This window comes from Corvus kubaryi, unplaced genomic scaffold (assembly GCF_017639235.1).
Source record: "Corvus kubaryi isolate FWS band 111438036 unplaced genomic scaffold, C.kubaryi_AGA036_p1.0 37334, whole genome shotgun sequence".
In the NCBI taxonomy this organism is placed as follows: Eukaryota; Metazoa; Chordata; class Aves; order Passeriformes; family Corvidae; genus Corvus; species Corvus kubaryi.
The window spans coordinates 23733892-23756515 of record NW_024581108.1 but is presented as its reverse complement, the minus strand read 5'-3'; the positions used below and the strand labels follow the sequence as shown (position 1 = coordinate 23756515).

The window sequence follows — 22624 nt, the reverse complement described above, 5'->3', positions numbered from 1 at the left end:
ATCTGGTCCTTATTTATTTAAATTTTATTCAGCTTGCATAATATTTTTGCTTACAGTTATATTCTCTAAGATCAGAAAAGTTAAAACCTGAAAATTCAATGGCACTATTCATTAACATTCCTTCGCTCTGCAGTCATAGACATTTGCAAGCTCTCCTTTGATTCTGAAATAATAAAACTAAGGTAATAAGATGTTTAGTGTAAAAATATATGACTTAAGTCAGAATGATAGAAAGAGCTATGTTCCTGTGAATCACATGCCAAAGCAAACCAAAGTTTTTCAAAAAGTATACATGCTCATTTTAGAGGGAATAATAAAACACAGAATGACATATTAAAACCTTAACTCTCTCACTCTCATTATTTTATTAAGTAAAAAAAAAAAAGAAAGTTTGCAGTGTACAGAGCATAGCACAGGTTATAAAGAATGCATGAGGTGCTGAATGTGTGTGACACAGGAAGCCAGGGGTTTCAACCAGCAGCAGCCAGGATCCTCCTGAAGTCCATCCTGACAGGTCCTGCTGCTTTTGTATATTGTTAACTTAAATTTTACGGTTGATTTACATTCCTGGAAGACACCAGCTCCTCCAAGCAAGGCCCTGCTACGCAAGCACGCCCTACCATCAGCTAGACCCTTGCCAAAGACCCATCAAATACATGATTTGCAAAACTTACTGCCCTAATTCTGTTTTGTGACAACTCATGTACAAAGCAGCTTGGGTTTGTCATGCTCCCGCAAGCCAACGTCCTCCTGGAACGATGATGAATCCAGCAACTCCATCTCAGCATTATCCAAGCAGGAGTCAAGGCCATTCCTCACAATTTCGAGCTAACTGCATTTAGCACCCTGTCATTAAATTGCCTTCTGGTTTATAAATGTGGGAGAGGGTTTAGGAGGGATTGTAGTTTTTCCCTCTCCCAACCGCAGACTCTCCCTCCACGATACCCGAGCCACGATTAAAAACTCAGGGCTCCTATTCCCGTTTTTCATTCCATTGTTCCATTCACTGTGTGGCAGATTTAAAAGCAGCAGCATCTACAGCCCAGATATTGCTTGAACCCCCCTGAGGCCAGTATCCCCCTTTTCATTTGTGGTTATAAGGAGAGCATATTTCACTAGAACTCTCTCAGTCTTAGCTGCACAGGATGTCTGTCTATGGAGTCACTCAGATGTTGTCTGTCTATACCTGATAAAGATATTTTTTGCCTGGATTTCAATATAACTGAAGTGGGGAGTGTGGGATGAAAGCCCAGCCAAGGGAGAACCCGCTCAGTGCCACAGCAGTCACAGAGCCCTCACGCTTAGGAAGGTCCCCACTGCTGACAGACTGCAGCAGGGCACAAAGCAGAGCTCTCAGGCTTGGCTTTAGAGCAAGAACAGCCTGATTTTGGCAGCATGGAGTCCTCACAGGGTAATTATCCCTCGCAGCTCCAGGGGCAAACACCGGGGCTTGAACAGCTGCAGTTACAAGTCACAGTTTTCCTGATTATTCCCTTGCCCTGCCTTAACAGATGGGGTTTATTCAAGGGATGACTCACCTGGACTGACAGAATGAATCTAAATATTCTTCTGTCAACCTGCATCTCACCCTCAGGAAGCTCCCCAGAAAACCTTCTGGGCAAAGCCAGGTGATCAGGGAAGTTCTTTCCTCCCCAACTCCAGTGTAACCAGCTCTCCCACCAACTCATGTTAGCTGAGCACAAGCATATTCTGTTACATTTTGTGTTCCAGTTCCCTGGCTTTGTGGATCGCTTCATTTTACAGATGGAGTACCTTAAAGTTTGTTAATTGCCTTAAAAATGCTTTTTATTAAAGTCAGCTGAAAGCAAAAGTACAAAAAGAAAATTTACCACATTTGAAGTAGACAACCCAGTATAAAAAATCCTGCATAAGAGGTTTGATGTTGTTTACAACAAAAACCACACAGGACAAACACCGTTTTTCTTCCTTTCTGTGTAAGGTTGAGATAATGACCACTCCCTGCCTACTCCACCTCCAGAGAGCCCTAAGTTACAGCTCCTGCAATCTTCTTTTATATCAGAGGTGCCTCTTCAGCAATTAGCTGTGATTTCAAGCCCCAGCTGAGCCTCGGAGCCCTCCTCCCTCCCAGGTTCTCTAACCCTGCCTGGAGGAACATCCCCAAACCAGCCTTGAAACTGCTGAACCCCCTCGGGGGGCATGTCTGAGTGTCTTAATCACCCAGGCAGCAAAGACAGAGTCAATAACCACCAGTAATCAACTCGACCATCACTAAATTATTCAGCTGGCAGCAAAGCAGTGCCCCCACCCTGCAAAGAAAATGTTTGTACCTTAGAGCAGTGCTTTTTCCATGTATTGCCAGAAATCAAATCCTTCAAAACTGACTATCCTGGATCACAGAAAATCATTGCAAGTTGTTAACTGGACAAGACATGGCAGCATTCAACCACTCGGGGGGGGATTATGGGGTTGGGATATCAGAGAATCATGGAATGGTTTGGGTTAGGAGGGACCTCAAAGCCCATCTCATTCCATCTCCTGCCATGGGACACCTTCCACTAGGCCAGGTTGATCTAAGTCCTGTTCAACACCCACAACCTCTCTGGACAAACCCCACATGCCACCTGGATGAGTACAATTTAAAACAATTCCTTGATGCCCAGTCCTCTAAGGATTTAAGATGAAAATCTCATGGGTGTCCTGGGGAGCAGCGTTACAGCCTCATTTTGGGGATGCTTCTGAAAACACTTCTCTTTTTTCCCCCTGTTCTAAATTCCCACTCTGAGGTTACTTTTACAAGTTTGATTGGACTACAACCAAAAAAAAAATAAAAATCACAAACTGAAAGCCCTGTGCTTCAGCCAGCTCCACTCTGCACTTTAATTGCTTTAAAGCAGAGGCCATGTGTTGTGTTCTCTCAGGGGTACATGGGAAGGTGAAATGAAAGTGAGTGAAGGAAAAAAAATACTTACAAAAAATCAACGCTTAGAGGGAAATGAAACAGAACTGCTCCAGGGCTAGAGCAGCCTGAAGATCAACACCATGAAGACAACTCCCAAGGACAATCCTTCCTTCCCCATGCCTTTCCTGCAAGCACATCTTTCCAGCTGTTGCTCCCCTGCTCCTCGAGCACAGAGCCCCAATCCTGGCTTGTAATACATCACTGGAAAGGGTTTGGAGTTTAATGGGATGGACATCTCCTCACCAAAAAACATTGCACAGGGGTTAAGACATCACTTTCCAACCTCCTGAATGAGTTAACCTCCCTGCTCACAGGCTGTATTTTTCAAGTCTCTACTTGGTGATTCCTGATGAGATCCCCGAGGTTATGACTTAAAAGTTACACTCTGTATTTCATTTTGAAGCAGCCTGTCCCTGGCTGCCAGATTTATTATTCCAAAAGCTGGGCCTGTACATCTTGTGCTCAAGGATGATATAAAATATTCTGAGAGAGCTTTCCCATCCCACGTGAGCTGCTGTTGAGTACCCTCAGCTCAGCATTTTCAGATCAAGAGCATTTTAGTACAACATGGGTGAGGCCCTTATAGTCTTGCCATGTCCATTTTTGACTTGACACGTTCTGAGCAGCATTCCTGGCTTCCCCAGGAATGCTGATAAATTACTTCTGAGATCCTAGGAGCTGGGGTTCGTGTTCTTCAGGGGTTTGCAGACACTTCTGCTGAAGCCAATTACAGTTCATTCCAATTTCTCTGCACTGCAGCAAACAGTGGATCTTGGACACAAAATTCCTGCCACACAACAAAACCTTGAGACCTGATGAACTCCTTCGATTTTGCCTTTTTTAAAATACAAAAGATGCCCATCTGTGTAACTGGGTTAAAACCAAATGACAGATAGACAGACAGACACATCACTCAGCTCCATGGACCTGTTTTGTTACGTTTTCTCTCTAAGCTATGAAACTCAGAAACACAGAAACTTTCCTCCAGCCCTGAGCAGTATTTGCTTTGACTCCTCGTTAGGTCATGTGAACTTCATTTCGATTCTTTTCAAAAGGTTTTCTGACTCCAGGACCCAAAAAAAAAAAAAAAAAAAAAAAGGAAGGCATCCAAATAATTTGGAGAAGATCAGAAGCACAAAGTAGACAGAAAAATGGGAGGTTCCCTGCCCGTGGCAGGGGGTTGCAACTGGAGGATCTTTAAGGTCCCTTCCAACCCAAACTATTCCAGGATTCTGTGATCCCACCAGCTGTGGCCACAACCCTGAGTTCCTGCCTTGAGGAGAAGGGCTTGCAGGGACTGTTTTGGAGAAGGAAGTTACGGAGAATCCCAGAGAGGCTCTCTGCACATGGCAAATGATCGGGTTAGACTGTGGTTTCCCAAAAGCACCTTGTTTCTATGAAACACCATTTCTTGCCTTTCAATGAGCAGATTCAGAGTTAATGAAAAGAAACAGGGACTCATTTTGGTAAGTCCTGTAAGTTGAGGATCTGAAAAGTGGGAAGTTGGACCTCCCTCCCTTCATGGTTTCAGTTACTGCACTCCAGTGCAAAGACTTTTAAAATCAACTCCTAGGAGGACACTTTAATGAATAAACTAATGAAAGCGTAATACTTAACCAAAAGCATTTACTCAATTTAAAGAATATAACCCTTTGCATTTTTCTCATCTGCTCTGTAAAGCAGTTATTTACAATTTTCATTTATTTATATTAAAATCTCATGAAAGACACACACCATATTGCATCTGACAGACTGCCATGTACTATTTCCAAATTCCAGTTAAATGAAAAAGCAGGGAGATGACTAACATTGAGCAACTTATTTGAATTTACTCAACACTGAGGAGCTTGACAAAAAAAGGGACTGTGGACAAAACTGTGCATGGCTGGAGAGAGTGAAAACTAACTCGGCTCCATCTCCATGGGACACAGAGCAATTAATTCCAGCTCTACCTAACTGGAGACTGGGATAAATGGGAGAAAAACCTAAATTTTTTCCTATTTCAGCTTTAATGCTGTAAAAGATCCAGCCCACACTCCGCAAAACAAAACTTTCCTTTTCCTTCTGAATTCCTTTCTTCTTCCCTTTCAATTTTTTTCCTTCTTTATTTTATTTTATTTGAGTTTTTTTTGTCTGGAAGAAGATTACTACATTGCAACTGTCTGTACGTGCTGACACTCACTGCACTTTGATGCTTCATGATGCACCTCTATGATATTTTGGGGAGTAACTGCATGTACCAGAGCAGCTCCACTGCCTGAAGAGTCTCTGTGTCAGGGAATTCAGGAGAACCCAGCAAAGACACCTCTGCAACAGACTTGTTTACTGAAAGAACGGAATTTGACATTTAAAAAACCCAATCTGGCTTCTTTTACACTGTAGCAAAGCATCTCTCAAATGGAATAGTGGAGAGCAGACAGCAAGAGCAGAGGCAGAGGGGGGTTTAGCATCACTAATTTGCCGAGCTCACGCTTGAACTGATACATTTTAATTCATCTGACGACAGTTTTTTTAAAAACCATCATATCCAAGAGGCAGATTAAGCCAAAAGACACAGAAAACAATAAAAGATTACCTTTGGTTTACTTCTGTTCTGCAAGGGCTTTTGCTGGCAGGCAGATAAATCACAGTTTGTTTAAACAGCTACTGAGCATTTCTGCTCTCAAGACAGAGGCGTTATCCTTGCTGAGACAGCTCTACCTCTGCAACATTAACTTCTGGTAACTTACCTGCTTGCAACTCCTAATTCACAATGCTTAAATAAAAGAAAACACATTTGCAACCTCTGGCCACAGCAGAAAAACTACTGAAACACAATTTAGACAGGAACATCATCTGATCTGACACAAGGCAAAATTGCCAGTTTTTTAATGGAGGTTATAGTTGGCTTGTCCTCCCTGTTCTGAGCAATTTATTAAAGCAATTACACATTAAGGGCATTGTTATTTTCCATGTTTCCTTTGTCTTTGTCTGCAGCAAGTATGAGTTTAACAGAAACTCACCAGTGGAGTGTCCTTGCCCCCGACGATGCTGAGCCCGAGGCCTGAGCGACCCTTGGAGATCTCTATGGTCATCTCCTGCCCTGGAACTATGGGACATGTTGCTGGATCCACAGGCAGTGGAGATGGGAAGACACCTGAGAACATAAAAAGAACATAGTAAGTCACACAACACAACAAGAAAATGAGAACCACCAAAGGAATTGTGTGACAACTAATTAAGCTTTTGTTGGCTCTTCAGCGTAACAAAATTGAACTAGAGAACCACTCTGAGTCAATTCTGAAGTCTCTAAACCAGAGTGACTTGAGTTCTAGAAGTAAATGCTCCCAGTAAACGCCTGTGAGGACATTTAATTTGGTTTTAACCTATACAATTCATATCATGATGGCAAGGGATACTCCATACAGGACAGATAAGGCCATATTCCAGCACCATGGAATGGACAGCATATCCCAAATTGTCTTTCCTTCTATTTCAATCAAAACCAAGATCATCTTTCTACATAAAAGTCAAGAGAAACAAGTGAAGACAGCTTCAAACTCTCAAAAATTGTGAAAGGAGAGAAAAATACAGACACTTTATAAAATAACTTTGAATAAGTCATTAGATGTTCAAAGAAACAAAACTTTAGCAAAAGTTATCTGGAAAACAAAATGAAAACATCCATCTTGGGTTAGGGTACTAGAAATACACTGAATTGTGGGAAAATCACTGGTTCCTACTACGGCTGGGGACTTCTGCCTCGGGAGAAAGGTAAGTGGGTGCTGGCTCCAGGGGAATCTCCTGTGAGCTCACGGGGGCTTTCGTGGAAGATCTGGACTGTCTGATCTGGTTGAGGACCTAAAAGCAAAGCAGAAGCAAGAGAGATCAGTGATCAGTCACAGGAAGGGGGATATGATGAGGTCATTAGCATCAGCTGTTGATTATCGTGCCTCGCTAAATCCTCAAAGTCAATAGAAGGAAAACAAGCAATTTCCACACATTTAAAGAGGAGCCAGTAATTTTTTATGTTTCCGTCAATAAAATTAGTTTAGTGTCTCCCCAGTTAATCCCTTCCCCCATAAATCACTCAATCTTCAACCAAATCAAGCCCTCAGGCCCCTCCCTTACTGGTTAACATAAACACACAAACATTTCCCTAAACACACATACATTTTCTGGGAGCTGCTCCTCTGTCTCCTGCTGATCTGCCACCACTGGTGTGTCAGCTTTACATTTCACATCCTACAAAGTCAAAAAAGAAAGTGAGATGTATTGAAAATGTCTCATTAGCTTCAATAAAATATCTTGCAAAACTCAGGAAGATGGTTCTAGGGAAATACAGTGATATTTTGGAGGGACAGGACACAGGGAATGGCTTCCCACTGCCAGAGGGCAGGGCTGGATGGGATATTGGGAAGGAATTGTTCCCTGGGAGGGTGGGCAGGCCCTGGCACAGGGTGCCCAGAGCAGCTGTGGCTGCCCCTGGATCCCTGGCAGTGCCCAAGGCCAGGCTGGACATTGGGGCTGGGAGCAGCCTGGGACAGGGGGAGGTGTCCCTGCCATGGCAGGGGTGGCACTGGGTGGGCTTTGAGGTCCCTTCCAACCCAAACCAGTCTGTGATTCCATGATTTCTTCATGTAAGCCCATTTGTAGCACTAAACAAATCTGAAGGCCAAAACTGAAAAGAGGAAAAGCTGCTGTGAGCACAGGGAGTATCAGGAGTTACTAAAATCCCACCCCTCAGTTCTGAAGACATGCAATGCACAGGAGGGATTTTTGGGGAGGAGATGATCACATGTGCTCTGTATTGTTGCAGAGCAATGTGAAGCTCTGGAATGACTGGGACAGCAATTCCCAAGCTGTACAGGGACCCCTCAGTGCCCACAGCAGGAAGGGGTTCAAAGTCATCTGCTCTCTCCTCCCCCTCCTTTTTTGGCTCTCCTAAATAAAGCAACTGCTTAAAATGCATCCTCCAGCCTTATTAAAAAGGTCTCCAACAATGGTACCTCAATCACTGGCTCCACCTTTAGCCTAATTTCTTTCTATACCTTTGCAATACACTAAAATATATTTTTATCTCCTACTTCTACAACTGCTTCCAGACAGTTACAGTGCCCTCCCTTGTTAGCTCTTCACTAAACTCAGGCCCCTTTGATCCCAGTAATAGTTAATTATCTTATCCCATATTAAAAACCCTGAAAAACAGTCTGTTTTGCAGAAATTATGAGCACCAACTTCCAAAGAATATTTCAAATCTTTTTCAAATATTCAAAAGATACTCTGCATTTCAGAAAGAATTTCTAATTAAGATGACAATTTATAAATTAAAAGAAAAAGTAAACAGAATTGCAGGTAACTCAGCTTGAGAATACTGGCCTTGTTTGCTGGAGTTTTGTTACGTTAAATCATGCCAACCCCCACAGGAGTTCTTTTTTCCCCTTGAATTTTTCTCCAAGCTTGCTGTAACTCTACAACTGCAACTATTATCCAAAAGGATAACAGGAAAAAAGATAAAGTGGTGATCTCATTGTATTATCAGAGGGGAGAAATGAGAAGACTGCTTTGTCATTTTCTGAGAGATTGTTTTAATGAGCAATGAAAAATTACTTCATACTTCCCTTTTTCATTGTGGTATGTGACTAAAATCTGAAGCTTCATCTTGCACAGCAAGTAAGCACCAGGCACCACCTTTACACCTCTCTGATCTTTTAACTGAGGCTGTGCTAGAGGTACCTGAACAAAATAAGCACCAAATACACCCAGCATTTATCAAAAGCCTGCAGCCCAACTGGTTTAATCAAGTTCAACCCCCTCAACTCCATCCCAAAGCACTTTCACACAGCCCCTCCTCTCTGCCAGTGTTTCAAGGGTGTGTTTTCTGTTTGTGGTAAAGACAGATTATTGTTCCAAGTTCAAACCTTTAAAGGCAAATGAATCCATTCTCACCTCTGTCAGATTAAAACTTCCAAGAGCATCTCAAAGCCCCCTCCATCAATTCTTTTCCAAGGACACCTTATGGAAAGTCAGATTTCTCCAGCCCTCAGAAACCCAGGGCCTTCTCTGAGACCACCTCAAACCTCAGCTAATAAACACACAGACTTTGCCTAGCACTTCCACTGGCTCCAGTTCAGAAACAAAGTTGTTTTCCTTCCCCCTTCTTATCATCCCAGCCTACAATGATGTCCATTATACAACTTTATAGCTTTTAAAGTGATGAAGTGACAACAAAGAGTATGTTGTGAGAGACTGACAAATTTATCAGCAACAGATGAATAGAGAATGATGTGAATTTTTTAATTTTCCTTTTATTACAGCTGTCACTTGGTGAGACATCCTGCCCATGCTTTGAGCTGTACATACTTGTGGAAGATCTCTGCTGATAAGCACATACTTTTTATTTACTCAGTGAACTTGATCTTACTTGTTGACTTTTACATTCCTGATTTCTCCTGACATATGACTGAGAAATTCAGTAACAATGGTGAAGTAGCACTGAGGCTCTGGTAGCAACCATCATGCTATGAAAAACAAGGCACTGTTTTCTTTTGCTTCCACACTCACTAGAAGACTGCAAGAGAAATCTCCCTTCCCAAAATACCAATTTCTCTTGTGCTGCACTGCAGAGTCAAAGTCTTAATGCCAGTTGTGCCTACAAACCCACTCCCTTCTGGCCAGAACCATCAGCACTCCCAAACTGAGATCCACTCAGAAGTATTTCCCATGTAGGTTTAAAATCCTGTTGGTAAGAAAACTCTGAAATGATGAAACTGGCTTTTACTGCTCTTTTTCATCCATTTATACCCATAAACCAAGGGCTGCCCCAACTGGAGGCATTATGGAATGAGCAGTTGGACCTACAGGCGTTCCAATACTTCTCCAAGTGCAGGCCTTTGCCTTCTCTTACCTCTCTGCCATTGCTCTGTTTGGACAACTCTTTTTCTTTCTTTTCTTTTACCTTTCAACTTCTACCCTTTGGCTCCAGAGCTCCCTTCTTTCTGGCTCCAAGTCTGAAAAGAAGCTGCCAATATATTCTGGGTTTCCTGTGGTTCCAGAGGTGTCTTCCCTCCACACCTGCCTTGGATTGCTGCAATTTCTTTTTCCCATTAAATCCACTCCTCCTCCAACACCACCCAAAGAGCTGCACAGCACAGCAGCCTACACCAAGAGTTCACTTTTGTATAACATATTTCATATGTTTTTATCCTCTTCAGTCTTTGAGCAATTTCTCCTATTACCTTGCAACCCCTCTCAAATTTCTTGCCAAGCTGAGCAAGAACTCCAATAAAAACAGGTGAATGACACCTGCAACTACATGCAGTGAAACTCTGATTCATTTGTATTCCAGCCCATCAGAGGAATCTGCACAAGGCTACCAAACAGCAATAACTCAACCTTTCTGTAATCCGTTAGGGACATAAATCAATCCATGGGTGATTAATTCTGATGCTTGAATAGCACGTAACACTTCCTAACTCTTGGAATTTGCAGACTCATTAATTAAATACTTACTAGCTACAGAGCATTATGTATGTTACATTTATATTTGCAAACCCTGAGACACTCCTTGCAAGAGACATGATGGAGCAGGAAGAAGATATCTAAGAGGAAAAATATCCAGAAATGTTGGGTTTCCTTAGCTGAGGACACACACACACACAAGACTGTGCACCCACAGCAAGTCCTGCGCTCCTTGAAACTGGAGTAGGCAGCAAAAAGGCTCTCTCAGCAAATCTGGAGGTACCTCCAGGTTAGTCATGTTTAGTGTTTTCCATTTTAAACTTTTAACACAGGGTCCAAAAAAAAGAGATCAGAGCTGCACCCTGAAGGACTTTCAGATTCCTGATAATGCATGATCCTGACCCATTAAACAACAAAAAGCTCCACCTGTATCAGTGAGAAGTTCAGTATTTATTACAGTGCACACTGACAGAACCACATTAAACCACAAGTTATGGCCTTAATGCAGAAATTACTGAGAGAAACTCTATAGCTGTGTTATTCAGGAGGCAAGACTAGATTATGATAATAGACATCTTGGCCTTAGAATTTATGAAGCTATGAATATAAATAAGAATATGATTTACAGACCAGGCTTTTTCTGAAGTCTGTCACACATGGATGGCAGGAGTGGAAATGCAATCCCCTCACTCACCAAGAACCCAGGAGAGGGCCAAAATGCTACATGAAAACTCTTGGTATTTTAACAAGTTGTACTGAATGCTTTGTTCATGAAAACAGGCTGTGTATGTAAAGCTGAGTTTGATTCTGCTTTTACCTGTACTCGATATTATTTGACAAAAGTGCTGCAACGCTCCAATGAAAAGGCAGAGAAAACCAATCAAGCCAGTGAGCCTCCATTTTCTAAACTCTAATCATCATTAAATATTGCCTTAAGTCACTTACAGCCTTGTTGCATTCCTCATCAGTCAAGCTTTTCATGACAACTTCCAAGCTCGGGTCTTCCTCGCCGCTTGCAGGTTCGGTGCCACCGTGGTCCTGGGAGAAAGGATTGACAACAGCTTTTAAACAGAGCTCTGGCTCCCCATAACAGCTGAAGAGAAAAATTAGACAGTTTTACCCTTTTTTGTTGGTTCTTTACACAAGGGACAGCACGACAAGGTAGAAAGATCCAAAATTAAAGCCTCCCAATGTCAGGGGGCAAATGAGGGATGCAAGTCTGGAAAGGCAGACCTTGGTCCCCACTTGGCTGACACAAAACACCACAAGGTGTTCCCAAACCTGCACTTAGGGGCAGCTCGGGGGCAGCTTTCAAGGCCAGACTAATCCCTATCAACTGGGAAAGCTGCTGACTTGGTATGAAGAGGCTTTCTCCAGACCTCTGTCTCATGCTCAGCACGTTTCCTCCACACAGTCTGAACAGCTTGGGAAAATCATGGAATGGTTTGGGTGGGAAGGGACCTTAAAGCCCATCCAGTGCCACCCCATCCCAGGCTGCTCCAAGCCCCAATGTCCAGCCTGGCCTTGGACACTTCCAGGGATCCAGGGGCAGCCCCAGCTGCTCTGGGCACCCTGTGCCAGGGCCTGCCCACCCTCCCAGGGAACAATTCCTTCCCAAGATCCCATCCAGCCCTGCCCTCTGGCACTGGGAAGCCATTCCCTGTGTCCTGTCCCTCCATGCCTTGTCCCCAGTCCCTCTGCAGCTCTCCTGGAGCCCCTTCAGGCCCTGCCAGGGGCTCTGAGCTCTCCCTGGAGCCTTCTCCTCTCCAGGTGAGCACCCCCAGCTCTCTCAGCCTGGCTCCAGAGCACAGGGACTCCAACCCTGGAGCAGCTCCGGGGCCTCCTCTGGACCCGTTAGGCCTAGGAACAAAACTATTTCTGAATTTTCATTAGACATTTTACATTTAAGTGAATAACTCAGATGTCTCGACCACCACTTGAGGGGACAAAGTACCTCTGTTCACTGTTGTAAAAGAAAATCTCATTCTGCAGCTTTCTGGTGATTGTAACTTCTTAAACCATATTTTACAGCAATTAATAGTCAATATACTCTGTTTCTGGTGGCTTGCCCACAGTATCACACCACAACAGTGTCTTATCCTGTCCTGAAACTCCGTGCAATGAAGCAAAACCCTGATTTAAGGTGTATTTACTGTTTATCACTTTTCATACAATGAAGATAAAGAGATAAGCTGCAGATAAAGAGACAAGATAAAGATCAAGAGACAAGCTGAAGAAAACTAACACAAGAATCCATGGTAACTATGGCACCCTGATAGTCCATTACACCAGCCAGGCTGTTTAATGTGATCTGACAAGTTACATGTAGGGTGCATGTAACACACAATGTTAAATATTTATGTGGTATTTCAAAGAAATTTGAAGATATCATTTCAAGATAGAGGGCTCTTTTTTTTCTTTATTTAAAGACAGGAAGAGCTGCCGAAGAAAGCAATGTAAACTTCTGTATAACATCACTATATTTGGTTATGTTGATTTTATATAATAAAAAGATACCAGCCCGAAGTAAAAACTTGCATTTACTTATAAAATGAACATAATATAAATAGTAAGAACTTGCCATTAATGCATGAAACTCACCCGACAAGCATCTACCTCTAAAGGCAAACAAAGACACATTTTGGTGGAGCCTAATTACAGCCATTTGGCCACAGCCAGAATGTGCCTTAACAAAGCTTTGTGCTTCACCCTGAAGGCACAAATATTAAACAAAGCTGGGAACAAATGCAGGTATTAAAGAGTCAACAAAACTAAAATGAACTCTCTAAGTCGTAGAGTAATTTATAAAGCACCAGCTGCACCTGGGACACTGCTGGTGTGGAGGGGAGAAGGAAAAGACAAAGCACTGTCCAAAAATGACTCAGATCCAAGTAAAATCTAAGCAGGTCTTGCACTGTACAGCACCAGGCCTGCAAGGAGCAGCCATCAGAGGTAATATAATCTGGAAAACAACAGCAAGAGTGCAAACAGGAGACGCATCCAGCGTTACCTCCCATGGCCTCGTGCTGAGGGATCCCAGCCGTGCTCATGGAAACACCAAGAGTTCAGTGCACATGAATTTATTGAGGCAAGACCAAACCCCAATTGAATTACAAAACATCTTTTGCTTTATTAGCTGAGATAGAAATAGAATTAAAAAGTAACAGCGAGCCTAACCATGTAGTTTATCTAGAAAATTTAGTTACACCATATTGGGATGTCAAAATGATAACAAGTGTGGTGACTGCAGGGATTCCTGGTGCACAGGGGAGCAATCAGTCTGCACTGGGGTTGAAGTAGCAACAAGAATCACAAAAAACACTGGCAACATTACCACACTGAGATTGTTTCTGCATTGGAAGATTATTCCAGGCACAAGTGCCTCACCACAACTACTCCGAGCAGCTGAAAAAGGAGCAGGACAGGAGGTGGCAAGGTTTTAATTTGGAGCCTTCTCTTCCTCCTGTACAGCAATAACCTGTTTAATACCTGCTGTTAATGCCATGCAGGCCTGTCAGCAACAACCAAATCAATAAAAAAGAGACAGGGCAAAATAAGCCTATTAGGCCAAGTCTCTACCCAATGCATTTTATGATCCTGGGTTTAATTGGACAAGGTGCTCGAACTTATCACGAGCTGCTAATTATGATTAATCTAACCAATTTAGCAGTCCCTAATTAAAAACAACAGCCCACAAACCTTACCTCAATAGCAGAGTGGGAACCTGAAGGCAGTGGGAAGGGAGTGACAGCCATCTGGTTGACTGCATCTTCACTTCTGTACAACAAAACAACAACATGTTACACATCAGACCAGGGTGGACAAACTTCTCCTTTGAGTTGCTTCTGCCCATTAAGAAAATACCTCACTAGCATGAGAACTGTTTCTTACCAGAGTTAGAGCTTAGAAAATCACTTCATTTTTGCTGTGGTTCTTTGCTCCCCAACAGATCACACCCCTCCAAGGGACCAGAGTAGGTTCATCTGGACCACACTGACATCAGGGCCTCTGGAAATCTAATTTTGTGTGGATTAGGATTTGTGAGGATGCAGTTGGAGTTTATGGTCCCTACACATCCATAGATGTGCTAACACTCAGTTAGCCTCTTTTAATAGTCTCTGCATCTGTAAATTGCTTGTTTATAGTTTCATGGTCACATTACTGAAATACAGTACCTGTTTTAATATAACAGATTGCTTTTTCTTCTTTTGTTCATTTTTGCTGTAGTCTTTTCTAAAAGATTCAATGTAAAAACTTGGAAGAGATTTTATAAAATGCAGAGGAGATGAACATTGATTCTCCCTACACATAAAGTGAATTATTTTTCCAAAATGCTTATGATGTATGGCATTTTCTTCTCACTCTTTAAAATGCCTCTGAAGCTGACATCTGATTAGCTTGTGAATGTTTTTTCCTTTAATAGCATTCTGCCTTGCTAATGTTTTTCCCTGACTGCCATTGAAACGGATTTGTTTTCTGGAATTAGCTCTGCATTTTTTTGGCCTCTGTAAAACAAAACCAGGTAACAGGTGACTTCAGTGGTATCACCTAAGGCAAAACATCACAGAATCACAGAACGGTTTGGGTTGGAAGGGACCTTTAAAGATCATCTCATTCCACCCCCTGCCATGGGCAGGGACACCTTCCACTATCCCAGGATGCTCCCAGCCCCAATGTCCAGCCTGGCCTTGGGCACTGCCAGGGATCCAGGGGCAGCCACAGCTGCTCTGGGCACCCTGTGCCAGGGCCTGCCCACCTTCAGAGGGAGGAATTTCTTCCCAATATCCAATCTAAATCTACCCTCAGTCAGCTTAAAGCCATTCCCCCCTGTCCTGTCACTTCATGCCTTTTCACAAAGTCCCTCTCCAGCCTTTTTGCAGGAGGAATCAATGATGTTGCTGCTTCACAGGTACAGTTCTTAGATGAAAGAAGTGACTTCTCATGGCTCTTCTGGGTTTGATTTCTGGTCCTGTTTACTACATTCCATGTTACTGTGACACGAGCAGAATTTTTTCCTCTTTAATTTCTGGAATAAACTATTAGACTAGTATGTCTTTAAACACATTTTATGGAAGTGCCTGGAAGAAAAAAAAGTCTCATTTTCCTGCTGAAGGGTTAAAACACATGGAGCTAGCATGTTCTGATCACTGAGAAATAACACTGTGAATCAACAGCTCTCAGCACAGCAGAGAACGAGAGTCACAGGCATTTGAAATGATAAATCCTGCAGGCAAAGGTTGGTGAATTCATTTGCTTATCTTCAACCACACAGCCACACAATTCAAAGGAGCTGGTTGGGTGCTGCTCAGTGCTGTCCTGGCTCCCAGCCTCTCCTCCTGGCCCTGCTGAGAGCCTTGCAAGAGTGAGAACCCAGGCTGGGAGTGGGTTCGTGGTGCAGAGACGCAGGGCCAGGACAGGCATCTGAGGCAAGCACGGAACCAAGCCCATGAATTTCATCAACATTTCTCAATTTCCAAGTGCATTTTACCCTGCAGGGCATATTGGGCAAGGACATTTTCCCTGCTCTTATCTTCGTGAGACATCGATCTCATTATGGTCGGTGCTTTTCTAACCTACAGGAATAAATCAGCACGGGAGGGGCCCGGTGATTTTTCCTTGACAGCAGAGGTTTTCCTGACAATAGTTTATGTGAAGAACAATCAGCATGAAAAGTAACCCCACTCTGCAGCTCACAATGCAGGGTACATGCCGTGCAATTATGAGCAAACATGGAAGTAAAAAGGAATATATACAAGCTTTTATAAGAAACACCCTAAAAATTGCTAGACAGGAGCTTCATGACAAACTGGGGTGTAATTAATTATCCAAACTAGTTTTCACTTCATACCCACACACCTTTGTACTTTTTTCCACCAGTGGGAAAATATCTTTATGCAGCTTTAAGTGGATGGCCATTTTTATTCCAAGCAATAAAAAACCACTTATGGTAATTCCCCAGGGAAAAAAAAATGCAAAAATATAAAAATCCCCAAGGTTACACAGTGTCACAACTTGTAATCTCCCCCTGCTAGGACTCGTTCATATTTAAATACTTTAATGCTGCTTCAAAGGAGAATGCTTCAAAGCAGAATCAAAGTGGGAATATATTTTAAAGTGACAGATCTAATAATAAATTGCTGTTTCTGCTCTCCACTTCCACAAGTGTCCTCAACTAAAACGTGAATTTATTTACGACTAAAAGGAGCAATCATTTTCTTTTGATGCAGGGGCAGACAGCTTAGAAGCTGAACATCATATTCAAATTACAGTGACTGCAGACGAGCATTCAACATATTTGCCAATAGTTGCTCCAGAACCACCTCCAAAAAAGCTGTTCTCAGTTAATGGTGCTCAATATTGCTTGGGGTTAAGGTGTCTAAACATTCACACTCAAGAGCAGCCTTCATTCCTGACTACATTTTACTTCTTTCTAGTCTAAATAGGACCCCTGGACCTTCCCCAGAGAAAAACTCCTGATGTTTTGCTCCACCTGCAGCTTCAGCAAAGGCAAATACATTTATTACTGACTTAACTGCCACAAATACTCGGTACAAAAGAAGCCTAAAGAGAGCCACCTGCAAATATAAATCTCAAGGGAATACTCATTCCACGCTGCAGGAAGGAAGCCTGAAGGGAAGTTGGAGTTGGGTGCTGTAAGGCAAAACCCAGAGAAATCCCAAACCAGACCCACTCAGAGGGGCAAATGATTTAATTTATCACAGGACACACGGAATTGTTCTTTGAGGGCTCCTGACAACTGTTGTCTCTTCACAGACGTCCAGATGTCCTCAGGATGTCTCAACTAAGGGGAAGAACCTCCTGCCAAAATCTCTGCAGCCACACAGCTCATCAAGGCTGAGAGAGCATTTGACAGCAGCTTTGCAAGGGGCTGTGGACATTTTTGTGGGAATACAAAGTACATCAGGAACCAGAAGAAAAAGCCAAAAGCCTGTATGAAGTGACACAACATCTTAGATGGAACAGAGCTGTGGAACAAGGGAATAAAGGTTTCCTCTGTAAGATGACACCAGGACAAAGTCCTCCAGATTGTGGAAAACATCTATTGTTCACATCCTGCTTGTTAAATTACAAAAAAATCAGGGCAGGATCTTGTATTTTCTCATCTTTGTCTTCCCTCTAGAAGCTCCTTTGGAAAAGAGGAGCTGCAGAAAAGCTGCACACTGAGCAGCCACACTGGGTTTCTCCTCCAGCTGGGGCAAGGCAGGACCTTTGTGTTGTGCATCTTCCCGAAAAATCTCTCCTACAACAGCAAGAACAGTCTTGTTCTCCACTTCCTCTGCACCCACTCCCAATTACATGGGAGCCACAGGCATACAGGTATTTTAAATGAACAACTAATGTTCATATAAGCTGCAGCTTAGGTCATCAAAGGTTTTGAAGGAGCCCAAATTACTGAACTTCCTGAACCGTGCGCCTGTTCCCACATGTGTATGACAGAGAGGAGGAAACAGCTCTGGAGAAAACAGGAAAAGTTCAAACTTGCACACACACAGGGCCTGGCAAGGGCTTATTTTTAAAGCTTTCCCACATGAAAGAACCTCAGCAATCAAAGCAAGTAAAAACAGGAGTTGATACTCTTAAAATGTGGCCAATTATGGAGGTTTGAACAAATGTAAAAATAATTTCTAAAGCATGACAGTATTTGAGAGTGGCACTAAACATCAAGTGTCACTTCTAAAGGCTCTGAAAGAAGAGTGAAAGCCACAGCAATGGGGAGTGTTGAACAACCCAGACACTGCCCTGGTTTCCCCAGTTCTTGGAGTAGAAGGATCTGTCTCCTTTGCACATCACCATAAATACCAGGAGATTACACCTGGAAATGGAAGGAGGGGTTGGGTGACACATTCGTGGGCTTCACTGAGGAGCTGCAATGCCACCAGTAGGAAGCAACAATATCAGAGCAGTGACTGCAGTGTGGGAGGGCTCTGGACAGGTAACTGATGGCATTTAAACCAGAAAAATCCCTCACTATTAAAGCATTTCTCATGTCTCATCACAGCACAAGGCAATTTTCTTTTAAGGGATAAAGGCAGAGCAAAGAGTGACTCACAGGACCGAACACAATGGGAGGATGGTTTGAAATCAGTGGAACTCACTTGGATTCAAGCATTCAGATATATTTGATCTGCTTGTTAAACCAACACTGAAGCATCAAACCAGATTAAAGGCAGTTAACTGAGCATGGAAAAAACATTGAATTTGCTGAATCATAAAATTCTCACTGTAAAAGAGCTTTCTGATATAAACTGGATTTCCTACTCCAGATGTAAAATCTAATTATACTGTCTCATTATGCATGCTACAAGGATGGACTTAAAACACATGAACAAAACCCACAATGGGTAGAAACACATCCTGTTTTGGGAACTGGGGCACAGGCACTCCTACAGGAATCAAGTCCCTTTCTCCTATTATTACCTGGCTAATTCCTGGTGGAGAATCAGCCCAAGAATTTCAAGAGGCAACTAAGACATTATATCCCTTATTGCCCCTGAAAAAAGAAAAGTGACACTGTAACTGCAAATCTTTTAGATGCTCTCAGAAGCTCAAGTAATTAATGAGACCACTGGGAAACAGGGCTGTGTTAAGACCTGTATTTTGGAACCTGGCCAAAATCAACTGTTTTAAATCATCATCATCAACTTAATTGAGGAAAAGATGCTCATAAAGCAGAGTGAGAAGCCTTCAAACATGAGGGGATGTCTGAGATTCTCACAACAGCCACTGAGCTGTGTCTCATCAGCAAAAATTCCAGGAAGGGGTGGGAATGCAATTGTAACACTACCTGGGTGTAAAAAAGTGTGAACAGACTTTTATAGCACAAATGGTAAGTCAGGATTTTAGCAAAAAGTCAAAAAGGCTGAGGACACCTTTTATCCTTTATCTTTTTCTAGAAAAGAAAATAAAATTGGGGTTGAAGCTGGATGATCTTTAAGGTCCCTTCCAACCCAAACCATTCTCTGAAGTTATTTAATGATAGTTATTACAGCTCTCACAGAAAGGCTTTTCTGTGCCCAGGAATTTCTGGGCTTCTTTCACAACTGATTAAGGAGTTTATGGAAACATCCCCCTGCCCTGCACATGAACCAAAACACCAGGAATAGGAAAACCTTGATGCTGCTTCCTGCTTCCAAGTGGAAAGCAGCACGCTTATCGCTCAGCATCCTCCATCTCAGGGAAAAAAGGCCTCAGGGTAGCAGAGAGGGCACTTGAAATAGCCCAAGAATTCCACCAGTTTGGCTTTTATGCCCTGGGTCAGCTCAGTCAGGACCTTTTTAGGCTGTGGATTGATATGTTTCTGCAAAATTATAATCTACTCAGGTTTTTCACTGGTGAAATGAGAATATTTGTATTTTCATGAACATGAAGACCAAATTAATTTCTCTCACAACTCTTGCAGTCCATGCCATTTTGCTATGGTGAGCTGTGGTGTAACGTGGCCAAAACACATCCAGGGGCACAAAGAGGCCACAGCTCATGTTTTCACTCAGCAGCATCCACTGGATTTGTGGTCTGAGGTGGAGGAAAGGGAAGGACAAGGCAGACTGGGCTCATGGAATAGAGTTTACACGAGAAGAGAAAATAATTCTTGTTTCTCCTTAAAATCCACATTTAAGAGAGACAATCTAATCTGTCTTTGCTAGAACTTGACCACACATCAAAAAACAAGGGACAGTGGTTTTCCCCCCACGTTTGGGGCAGTGCTCCTGTTACTAAGGACATCCTCTCAGTGGGAGAATTCCTGCTTTTTGCTGTTCCAGTGGCTGCCTGGGTTGAGCAAACAGACCCATCAGTTGTCAGTGTAAGGCCAAGAGACAAGACAAGACATTGTGCTCTTGGGAAGACAGGCGTTTACAACCTCAGCAGCACCATTTGAAAGTAGAAATTGGGGGTTTTTTTAAACTCTGAGGTGGAAACAAGAATCACCTAATGGTATTTCCAATATCTATTTCTAGTATCTCTTGAATATTTGAGATGAATTTTTCCCTTGAAACTCACAATCTGAAAAGGAGAATTTTAGCTAAGAACCTGCATGGCCTTTGTGTCTTAAACACAATCCAAAATATGCACCAAGGACGTCCAGTCCCTGGCAAGCGGAGCTGACAGGGCCCATTCCCTGGAGTTCTGCTTGGAGCACCAGGGCAGGCTGCAAGGAGCCCCCACTCTTGGCTTGAGCTTTCACAAGTTGTGGTTTTGCCTCTGGAACTTCCAACCAGACACATTTTCCACACGCAATTAAATAATGGTGAGTGAGCTGTGGGACGTGACGTTTAATTTTCAGTGGCTGGGGAAAGTAACACGGGAGCTGCAGGCAAGAGCATTAATCTCCTCCAGATCCTCGCAGCTGCCAAGGATAGCAACTCATTCCTCACGGTGCTAATGCTGCTCTTCCATCATTTCTGGGCACGCTGCACCAGGCAGAGCCGTGGCAGTAAATGTACACATTTATATGCATTCACCCCCAGATTATTACATTGTTCACAGGGAGGCTGTGGATGAGCCAGGAATATAAAACAATATCAAGTATGATGCATATGTTGGTGGGAAGACCACCTTATAAAATGCCATGAGGGTAAGCACCCAACAAAAGTTACAGCTCCATTTATTCATAAATACACATCTATGAAATTCCAGCCTATTAAAGCATGTAGGAGTCCTGGGAAAGAGACAGCTTCTTCCCAGACCTCCTGCCCATGGTCATAGGAGCAACACTTCCTGAACTGCTGAGGGAGTGCATGCAGGTGTCTTTAATTCATGTACAAAGAGGAAAAATTTTCATGCTTGGAACAAAAGAAAAATGCCCACATGCAATTTTTATGCAGATGAAAGGATGTTTTAGCATATTCCCTCCCACACAATCCATCCCAGGGCTCCTTGGCAAAGTCAGGCTTCCCCTCTGTACAAACAAGCCATTGCTCACTTTCAAAATCCTCTTTTGATGCCCACACAAAGGTATCCTTCAGACTTCCACCCAGCCCATGCTCCATATGCTCCATCCCTGCTCCTCTCCCAGCAATCCCAAGCCTCTGCACCATTTCCACTCCCTCCTGGCTGGATGAACAAGCTGCCCTCTCCAACCCTGTGCTGAACCATCCCAAAGCACTTTAGAAAGTTGTGGGAGAAGCAGCTCCCAAGCCCACGAGGAATAGCTCAAGTTTTCAGCAGACACCCCTAAAATAAGCATTCATTTCCCTTAGATTTATTTTTTTTTAAATTATTATGGAGAACTCTTCAACTGTTCCAAGAAGAATAGTCAGGGAAAAGGCTTACTCAGCTTCAAAGAGAATTGAGAAAGTTCAGCATGTGCAAAACAGGCTAAATATGTAAATATGTCATGGAATAGGCTAAACTGCAACAAATGTTTTGATGAGAACTGTTCTTACCGTATGAAAACCAGCTTGACCTTTGATGGGGCAGTTTTAATGATTGCAGAAGCATTCTGGTGGCTTCTTCCATACAATATCTGATTGTTTATCTGTTAAAAGAAAATGATTTTCATGTAAGTGGAGGAGTGCACCTTGTTTTAATTTATACCACCAAGACTTCCAAGTTTACTGTGGGATAAGGAGATAAGACTCAAAGAAAATGTGATCTCCAAATCTTGATCTGTATAAAACAGGAACCAATGCAGAGCTAATTTACTGTTATTAGTAAACCACAAACGAGAGAAATCTTTTTTTTTTCCCCACAGGTCCCTTGAATGGGTTTTATGGATTATTCCCAGATTTTTGGAAAACAACTTGATCTGAGAAGAATCATATGGATGTGACAACAGCACAGATGTTTAGACAGACATTCCTGCACTTTGCCTGCAGGCTCTGGCTCTTTAGGAAAACTGGCTGTTAAGATTGCACCGAGTCCTCAGTTCTGCTGAAGGAAACAGGACTGGGAGTCAGGGAGACGAAGGACAATTTAAGGACACGATGCCACATCACTTTTGCTGTGATGGATCTACACCTGAGCACAGCAGCAGACACCAGGCACTGCTTCGGACACTTTTGCTGTGTGCAAGGAAATGCTGCAGCTTTCAAGGGAAACAGCCTGGCCACGACATGGCCCAGGTGGGCAACAAGGCCGTGGCACCTGGATTGTGTCAGCACTGGTGTGGCCACAGCACCAGGGCAGTGACTGACCACTGTGCTGGGCACTGCTGAGGCACCTCCAGTGCTGGGGTCAGTTTTGGGGTCCCCAGTCAAAGAAGGACATGGAGGGGCTGGAGCG

At 43.1% G+C, this 22624-nt stretch overlaps 1 protein-coding gene across 4 annotated transcripts in view; it reads right to left on the bottom strand.

Moving 5' to 3' along the window:
- The window catches only part of PATJ (PATJ crumbs cell polarity complex component), a 140098-nt gene that overhangs the window by 26764 nt on the left and 90710 nt on the right, over positions 1-22624 (bottom strand). For all 4 annotated transcript variants that reach the window (XM_042030858.1, XM_042030855.1, XM_042030854.1 and 1 more), the window contains 6 exons: positions 21787-21878; positions 14086-14158; positions 11327-11419; positions 7094-7165; positions 6664-6781; positions 5944-6077 (listed from right to left, as the gene is read on the bottom strand). In XM_042030858.1, the coding sequence (XP_041886792.1) occupies positions 5944-6077; positions 6664-6781; positions 7094-7165; positions 11327-11419; positions 14086-14158; positions 21787-21878 (582 nt within the window). The remainder of the gene's footprint in view (positions 1-5943; positions 6078-6663; positions 6782-7093; positions 7166-11326; positions 11420-14085; positions 14159-21786; positions 21879-22624) is intronic.